Source organism: Daucus carota, chromosome 3 (genome assembly GCF_001625215.2).
Source record: "Daucus carota subsp. sativus chromosome 3, DH1 v3.0, whole genome shotgun sequence".
Taxonomy (NCBI): domain Eukaryota; kingdom Viridiplantae; phylum Streptophyta; class Magnoliopsida; order Apiales; family Apiaceae; genus Daucus; species Daucus carota.
The window spans coordinates 34,201,242-34,210,708 of record NC_030383.2 but is presented as its reverse complement, the minus strand read 5'-3'; the positions used below and the strand labels follow the sequence as shown (position 1 = coordinate 34,210,708).

General features: G+C 35.9%; 1 protein-coding gene across 1 annotated transcript; it reads left to right on the top strand.

The window, feature by feature from the left end:
• Nucleotides 1–7,762: 7,762 nt before the first annotated feature.
• Nucleotides 7,763–8,859, top strand: LOC108211758 (uncharacterized). The gene has a single exon (XM_017383438.2). It carries the CDS (start codon nucleotides 7,884–7,886, stop codon nucleotides 8,601–8,603), a length of 720 nt encoding a protein of 239 aa, XP_017238927.1. The 5' UTR covers nucleotides 7,763–7,883; the 3' UTR covers nucleotides 8,604–8,859.
• Nucleotides 8,860–9,467: the final 608 nt, after the last annotated feature.

Below are 9,467 nucleotides of genomic sequence, written 5' to 3'. Positions count from 1 at the left end.
TTGTCGAAAGTGGATATGAAGAGCCAAAGGATGAAGCTGTCCTTTCAAATGTCGAGAAAACAGAGTTAAAAGATTCCAAGAAAAAAGACCAAAGGGCTTTATATATGATTTTTCAAGGGGTTGATGAATCAGCCTTTGAAAAATTTTCCAGAGCCAAAACAGCAAAAGCTGCGTGGGAGATTCTACAAGAATCATTCCAGGGTGTCTAGAAAATCAAAAAGGTGCGGCTCCAAGTTCTACATGGTGAGTTCGAAAATTTAAAAATGAAGGTTTCAGAAAATATTGGTGAATTTGTTACGCGTTTGAAAATGGTGACAAATGAGATGAAAAGAAATTGCGAAAGTCTCGATGACGTTTGGGTCATGGGAAAATTGCTCCGTTCATTAACAAGAAAATTTGATTATGTTGTGAAATCCATCGAGGAGTTAAAAGACTTGTCCACAATATCTATTGATGAGGTCGTAGGTTCTCTTCAAGCCCATGAGCAGCGAATGAACCAGTATGATGATGCAAGCTATTTGGAAAAGGCGTTGCAAAGTAAGGTGTCCATTGGTGACAGTTCTGGCAGTAGCAGTTCTGCACGGGGCAGAGGTGGCTACCGTGGTGGACGAGGACGAGGAAGGCAGTCCTTCAATAGAGACCAGAATTCTAAAGGCTATTAGCCATCTGGTCGTGGTCAAAATTTCAGAGGCCGAGGACGAGGCGGATATTAACAACGAGGTGATAAGTCTCAATATCAGTGCTATAACTGTAATAGATATGGTCATTTCAGTTATGAGTGTAGAGCACCAAAGGTGGAAGAAAGAAGTTATTTTGCAGCAAAAGAAGACAAAGATGTTGGCACTGCTATGTTTCTCACTTATAAAGGAGATGAGGAAAGCAAGAAGAATGGTTAGTATCTTGACTCAGGGGCCAGTAATCACATGACTGGTCACAAGGAATTATTCACGGAGATAGACGACACCATCAGCGAAGAAGTTACTTTTGGTGACTCGTTAAAGATTTCGGTCAAATGAAAAGGTACTGTCACGATTATGACAAAGAAAGGTGAAAAGAAATATATAAATGATGTTTATTATATTCCTGCATTGAAAAAAATAATATTATTAGTCTTGGCCAACTTGTGGAGAAAGGATATAATATACAGATGCATGACAATTCCCTTGTTATCAAAAATCAAGCTCGGGAATTGATTGCAAATGTGGAAATGTCAAAGAATCGTTTGTTTACGCTTGATATGCAAACGAAGGTGCAAAAGTGCTTAAAGTCGGTCATTAAAAATGACTCGTGGTTGTGGCACTTGAGATATGGTCATCTTGGATTAGAAGCTTGAAACTATTGTCAAAGATAAAGATGGTGGATGGTTTGCCAGAAATCAACGAACCAGAAAATTTGTGTGAAGCTTGTGTAAATAGGAAGCAACATCGACAAAGTTTTCCCGTTGGAAAATCATGAAGAGCCAGGAGGCCATTGGAGATTGTTCACACAGATATTGCTGGTCCATTTGATATCTCATCACTGGGAGGTAATAGATATTACCGAACATTTATTGATGACTTTAGCAGGAAAAGTTGGGTGTATATCATCAAAGAAAAGTCGGAGGCTCTTGATAAATTCAAGGAGTTGTTCAAAGCACTGGCAGAAAAGCAAAGTGGTCATTATTTGAAGGTACTCAGATCAGACAGAGGAGGTGAGTATACTTCTAATATGTTTAGAAGTTTTTGCAGAGCACATGGAATCAATCATCAGTTGACAACGGCCTATACTCCTCAACAAAATGGTGTTGCAGAAAGAAAGAATCGCACTATTCTTGACATGGCAAGGAGCATGGTGAAAGCATAGCACTTGCCGAGAACTTTTTGGGCCGAAGCCGTTTTATATGCAGTTTATTTGTTGAATCACTGTCCAACAAAAAGTGTCAGAAACAAAACTCCAAAAGAAGCATGGAGTGGAAGCAAACCATATGTGGGACATCTCAGAATTTTTGGGTGTATTGCATATGCCCATGTTCCAGATCAGAAAAGAAAGAAGTTGGATGATAAAGGCGAGAAGTGCATATTTACCAGATATGACAAAGGGAGCAAGGCGTACAAGCTCTATAATCCCCTCACGAAGAAATTAATAATTTCTCAAGATGTTGAGTTCGATGAATCAAATTATTGGAAATGGAGTGAGGAAGAAAGAAAAGTTGCTGGATTATTTTTCAACGATGATGATGATGATGATGATGATGATGATGATGACGGTGATGATAATGCCAACATTGAAGATGGCGGAGATGATGATCTAACTCCTCCACAAAGTCCAAATCAACCAACTCCCACCTTAACACCATCAGATTTAAGTGGAAGCAGAAGTTCAGGGGGAGCACCAAGGAAAATGCGGAGTCTGGATAATATTTATGAAGCAATGAGTCTGGTACAAACAACCTTTGATTATTCATTATTTTGTTTAATGGCTGAATGTGATCCAGTTACATTTGAGGAAGCTTCTGGAGAAAGCATATGGAACAAAGCCATGGATGAAGAAATTGGTGCAATCAAGAAAAATGATACTTGGGAGCTCACAGATCTTCCAAAAGGACACAAGCAATTGGTGTCAAATGGGTCTACAAGACCAAGACGAATCAGGATGGAGAAGTGGAGAAATACAAGGCGAGGTTAGTGGCTAAAGGCTACAAGCAAAGATACGGGATTGACTATGATGAGGTGTTTGTGCCAGTTGCACGAGTTGACACCATCAGACTTCTTACAACAATTGCCGCTCAGAATCAGTGGAAGATTTATCAGATGGATGTGAACTCGGCATTTCCAAATGGTTATCTTGAAGAAGAAGTCTACATCGAGCAACCTGCGGGATATGTTTAGAAAGGCCAGGAAGATAAAGTCTACCGGCTAAAGAAAGCATTGTACGGCCTATAAAACAGGCACCGAGAGCATGGAACACAAGGGTTGATGAGTATTTTCAGAAAAATGGTTTTGTGAAGAGTCCATACGAGCATGCATTCTACACGAAAACAAATTCAGGGGGAGATATTATGATCGTTTGCTTATGCGTGGATGACATGATATTTACCGGAAACAATCCTGGTATGTTTGATAATTTTAAGAAAGTTATGACTAATGAATTTGAGATGACAGATATTGGTCAAATGTCATACTTTCTTGGAGTCGAGGTGAAGCAAAGCAAAGATGGGATTTTTATGTCTCGGAAAAAATATGCCGAGCAGATTTTAAAGAAATTCAGAATGGAAGAATGCAAGCTAGTGAGCACGCCAGCAGAAGCAAGCATAAAGCTCAGAATTGATTCAACAAGAGAGTCGGTAAATCCGACATTATTTAAAAGTTTGGTTGAAAGTCTGAGGTACCTAACTTTCACTCGTCCAGATATCATGTATGCAGTCGGATTGGTTAGTAGGTACATGGAGAAGCCGAAGCAAGATCATTTCATGGCAACTAAAAGAATTTTGAGATATATTAAAGGTACACTAAATAATGGCTTATTTTACACTCACTCTCAAGATTCAAAATTAGTTGGCTACTCAGACAGTGATTATGGTGGAGATTTGGATGACGGGAAAAGCACATCGGGATATGCTTTTCATATTGGCTCGACAATATTCTCATGCTCATCAAGGAAGCAACAGACAGTCGCTCTTTCAACATGTGAGGCAGAATACATCTCACCAGAAGCATGCGCATGTCAGGCTATGTGGCTAGGCTATATTTTGGGCGAGTTAAATCTTGTCAAGGAAGAACCGGTTACAATTTACGTGGATAATAAATCTGCTATTTCACTAGCAAAAAATCCGGTGTCACACTGTCGAAGCAAGCACATCAACATTAAATATCATTTTCTTCAAGAACAAGTGAACTATAAAATTGTGGAATTGGTGCACTGCAGAACTAAAGAAAATCTAGCAGATATTTTCACAAAACCGTTGAAGCCGGAGATATTTCATAAACTGAAAAAGAAGCTCGGGATGGAAAGTTGAGTTTGAAGGGGAGTGTTAGAAATCAAACTCTCGCAAGATAGTAAATGAAGCAGCTATAACATCCTGGAAATATGGTGGGCGATGGTTTATTCATATCTAACGTCAAGAGTTCACACAAGGATATGCATGCATGCAGTAACTTATAATAAAAGAATGAACTTAATGTCATAAATTAAGGTGGGCAGTACAACTGTACGTGTACGTCAAATACCAGATAACCTAGAAATGGTGGCCAGTCTTTGTTCAAAGCTTAAAAATAAGGTGGCTATATTAATACTAATAGCTGAACACTGATGTAAGGCATGAGATCAACAACAGACAAGTATGGCCTATAAATACAGCCCCTCTACGTGTTAAATCAAATTGTAGTAGAAAACACAGAAGTGTAGTAATTGAGAGAAAAGAAACAGAGCCGAAGCTCTCTCTGCATGTACTAGAAAAATAAGCTGTGGCTTATTCTTATTATTAATATAAACAAGAGTGTGTTTGGTTTATTATAAAATTCTCCTACACATATATTGTGTGTCTTTTATTCAGATCAAGTTTAAGTACCTGTGAGGTTCATCACGTTTCCAACAATAGGACCGATCCACATCTCGTCGATCTTTATCATGGAAAGTTGTGTGATATTATTGGCCAGGAAGAGACCGCTAGAAAAGTGTCCTCTTTAGTTATTCAATATACCCATGCAACTTCTAGAATGAGGAGATGGCTCGGCAGTCTTGTCTTTCGGCATTAGCTCCCCTGAATATGGCTAGAACTTACAGAGTCTCACCTGTAAAAGTATTGATTAGCCGTCCATATATATATATATATATATATATATATATATATATATATATATATATATATATATATATATATATATATATATATATATATATGTATGGGATCAGTGCAAATAAGAATACAAGCAACCCAGAGAGTAGATAAATCTTGTCTTATAATAGATCAAGTTTCAACTCAACCATTCGACGCGTGGAACTTAAGTGCTTCAAATGAAGAAGATCTAATGGAAATTAAGTTGGGAACATTAGAGCATCACCAATGGCGTTGGCCTGCAAGACATTTTGCTTCGATGGTATTGACTATATTGGTTGGCTATAATTTAAAAATAGTATGTTATTAATATTTTGGATTGTTATAAATAGAATATATCATTTTAATATAGTAATAAGTTATGTGTGATCTTCCTACAAATTTTTTTACAGACCTGTAGCTGATCGAAAAATATAGCCATCCATAGGAGGTTGGCTATAATTATAGATAACATGTGGGGATGGTTGGAGCGCGAATTTTTGAAGCCATTAGCTATAATTTTTTATTTTTGATATGACAACTAGGATTTTAGCTAAGGGATCTTCATGGTTGGAGATGCTCTTAGAGCAGGTATACGCATTTCTGGTAACCGTAAAACACTTGCTTTGTTCGAAGGTGCCAAATTTATTTAATCTATCTATATCTATATATCTATATAAAGCAGGTTCTTAGATGGTGACGTGGCATGCTCCACGACTCTCTTTCACTATTTCACGCTTCACCGACCTGAAAATATCAAAATCTTTAAGGAATTCTGAAGAAATCGCAAGAAATTTTATATTGATGGACAAATTTCCCTATATTTTACTATGTTGTTTTAAAATAGATTTGGGGGAAGAGTTATGGCTTGAAACAAAACCAAGATATCTAAGGTTAACTTTTTTATTTCCTTTTATATGCTAAATACAAAATACACATCCTTGAACTTAAAACGAAGTAAAATTATAGCAAAAATAAATAAATAAATAAAGTTCTATTGCTCTTTGAGACAGAAGGCAGAGAATACTATATGATGATATATTATAGACACACTTGTATCAGATGATCTATGATAGAGTATATATTTATATATATTTTAGATGATAATTATTCTCATATTAGTTATAATTTGCATTTAATTGGACATATATTAATTATATTTTAATATCTTATTGTAGGGAGCAAGGAATTTTAAATTGGAGAGGATTTGGAGTAAATTAAAAGAAAATTCGTAACTATTGGGCTACCCACATTCGGAATATTGTTTGGGCCATATCTGGAGTTCTAGAAGTCGGATTTGGGCGATTCAACAGCCCACGCGAAGATAATTTAATTTTCTATCATTCTAGATGGGTCCAGATATCAAAAGCCCGCTGAAACAGCCCAGGAACAGTGGAGAAAGTCAACTGCGAATTTTGACCTTCTTGAAACCCATTCAGTTTCGGAATTGCCTTGTATATTCCTATTAGAATAAAAACACTTTTGTATTAGGTATTTTAGATAGAGAATTACATACGTGCTATTGAGGAGAGCCACGGAGAAGAAGAAAGAGGATCGACACTTTGTATCGTATTCTATTCTTTTTATGATTCTTACGTGTTTTACTATGACTATGAATTGGCTAAACCTCTATTGTTGGAGGGCTGTTTTGAAGCCCTAAACTTTATGACAATGATATTTTGATTTTCCGAGATGTGTTCTTGATTGCGCTTATATATACGTCAATGCTTATAGATATTCTTGAATTAACTGTGGTATGTGGACATCCAATTCAGTTATGTGATTGATATATTTGTAAAGTCAATTAATCTTTCTATGTGGTCCATGGGATTAATTGTATCAGTGTGTAATCTGTTTAGCCTTTCTATGTGGTCCATGGGGTTATGCGGATAGCAGAGCTTGTTCCTATGTGGGCCATGGCAAGTTCTCTATAAGCGTCTTTCAGAACATATCATAAGAGTTTCAGAGTATGTCATGGGTGTAGTGGTGGATTAATATGCTTTCCAACATGCTTCTTTAATTGTTAAAAACACATTTGCTTTAGTTTAATAATTAGTTTAATTAATAGATAAACAAAATCCAATCGTTATTTCTTTGCAAAATATAAGTTAAGTGAGCCCTTGATTCCTGGCGTTGAATGATACCCTTACTTATTCTATATTATTATCGGCAGAAAAAAGGTTTAAATTGAGGCACATCAATCTACTCACCAGTCTGCGGTCATTCCATCTTGACTTTGTTACAGCTCTGAGTGCAAGTGTGCAACAACATGAGAATGCGTTCTTTGATTCCCTTGAACCCCAATTGATCTTATTGGCAAAAACACAACAAAAGCTTGCCATGTGGAATCATACAAGCCAGCATCTTTAATCGATTGTATGAAAATTTCATCCACATACGATATACATTGATCAGATTAAGTATGTATACAACAGGTGAAGAAGTGCTTCGACTTGCATTTGTACATCCTCTTATAATTGGAAAATGCTTGGTGCACATAATTGTATACAGAATTATGTACATAATGACATGTGGGAGGTTTTAATTGGAATGGGCTCTCTGTATTCACATCAACCACCCCAATTAAAACCCTCCACCTCAATTGCCACATCATTATGTACAAATTTTATGTAAACAATTATGTGCACCTAGCACTACTCGATATAATTACCGCTTACTACCTTGATCACTGAAACTTATGTATAGGTGGTTCAAGTCTCGGAATCTATTCAAGCTTGAACACTGTAATCTTCCATCCAAATCCGACTAATTAAATAATATATCATTTGGAAATGTCCGCTAGACCACTACATATACTACTAAATTTATATGAGGTTCTGAAATCTCAAAATTTGAAAATATTAATCAATAAGCATTGACATTCTAAAAATTCAAGAAAATTAGAATAAGAGTTTTGGAAACCGCCACGTCAGCCTTCGATATATAGATCTGCCATCACAGAAATTCTATCCACTCAACTTCATTATCTTATATCTTACCTTGGGTTCTCCTATCATTTCCACAAATCAGAGAAATCTGAGGGACTTTAAAAACCCTCAACTCGAGGGACTTTAACAAACCTCTGAGAAAAATGTCTGGTGTGGCTAGTCCATCCAGTGAGAACAATCACAAGGTAGCAGTCCCCAAAACTAGTACCAAAAATTTATACTCTTTGACTCTGCGGCACTATATTATTTTGGCTGTAATAGTTCTCCTCTCGTTTTCTAGAATGGTAAGGCCCCAAGAATTTGCATTTGTAGTCTTTACTATCATCTACATGTATTTCCTTTCTATGGTTGCTTTTCCGGTTATCCCCAACGTTTCCTATCCTCCTATTCTCACATCTAAACAGCTTAAGTTTATGGGCTTCTACATCATTGTCACTGGCATTATTGGCCTTGTTGTCCCCATAGCCTACGTAACGGAAGGTTTCTTTTTTGGTCATAAAGAGAGCATCAAACCAGCTGTGCCTCATCTTTTTCTTTTGTTATGTCAAGTATTCATGGAAGGAGTGGGGTTTTCGGATAAGTTTTCACTCCCCATACGAGTATATGTTCCCGTGGTGTATAATTCAGTGAGGATTTCAACCCTCATAGAGTGGCTGAGAGACGAGTTTTCGATGGAATACGGTGGGGGAGATTTCGCGAGTTCCAGCAGTGCAATAAGGATATATGCCGGAAGAAGTATTGTTGTGGCTAATATGGTGCTGTGGTGCTTCAATTTGTTCGGGTTTTTGTTGCCTGTGTGGCTTCCTAAGATTTTCAAGTTATACTATTCGTCACCTGCAGCATTGCACAAGGTTAAAACTTGAATACTTGATAGTGAACCGACAGGGCAACAAGAAGACTCATTAGCTCTTATGTGGAGTCTGCTGTAGAAGTGAATCAAGTTTCGGGTGATGTTTTTAGATTAGCATTATGTTGGAACTATGTTGTGAACGACGGAAGTGAGCATAAGAGAAATTTCTTTTATGCTAATTAATCAATTATTGTAAGAAACTAGCGTTTTACCCGCGCTACACACCGAACAGTTAATTATATAAAATAAAATAAATTTGTATATATAAATTCGAGTATATATCATTTCATATCATTTATACAATTTTATTACATAATATATGTATTATTCTTTTAAAAAAATAATATTATTTCTTAAATACTCTGAATTTGATCAATTATGTACCTCATATTATATTAAATTAAATATATAATAAATCATATTTTCATTTTAATCAAATATTATATAAGGATCGACCATTGTTCAGAAATCAGTGAATGCGATCCCCATTCTCGGTTTCGGACCCAAAATCTGAATTATTTGGATTCTCCCGTTAGCAATGTCACATTTTTCCATACGGGTCATTTTGATAGCAAATCATGGATTTTTATTAATTTCTTTTTTCTTTTTGGTAATTGCATCTTCTAATTAGCCATCAAATATAATATAATATATATATAGTTATTAAAAAATTGTTATATTTTTAAGATGTCAATTCTACCAATATTCTTTAAACTCTCCTTTTTATTTTTTATTTTCTTAATATATGAACAAAAATGGAGAAAAAAGTGATGGATGAACATGAGAGAATAAATTTTTATATTAATAAATATAAATTAAGAGCGAAGGAAGGCTCCTATAAATATGACATTAATCATTTACGAAAACATATTTCAAA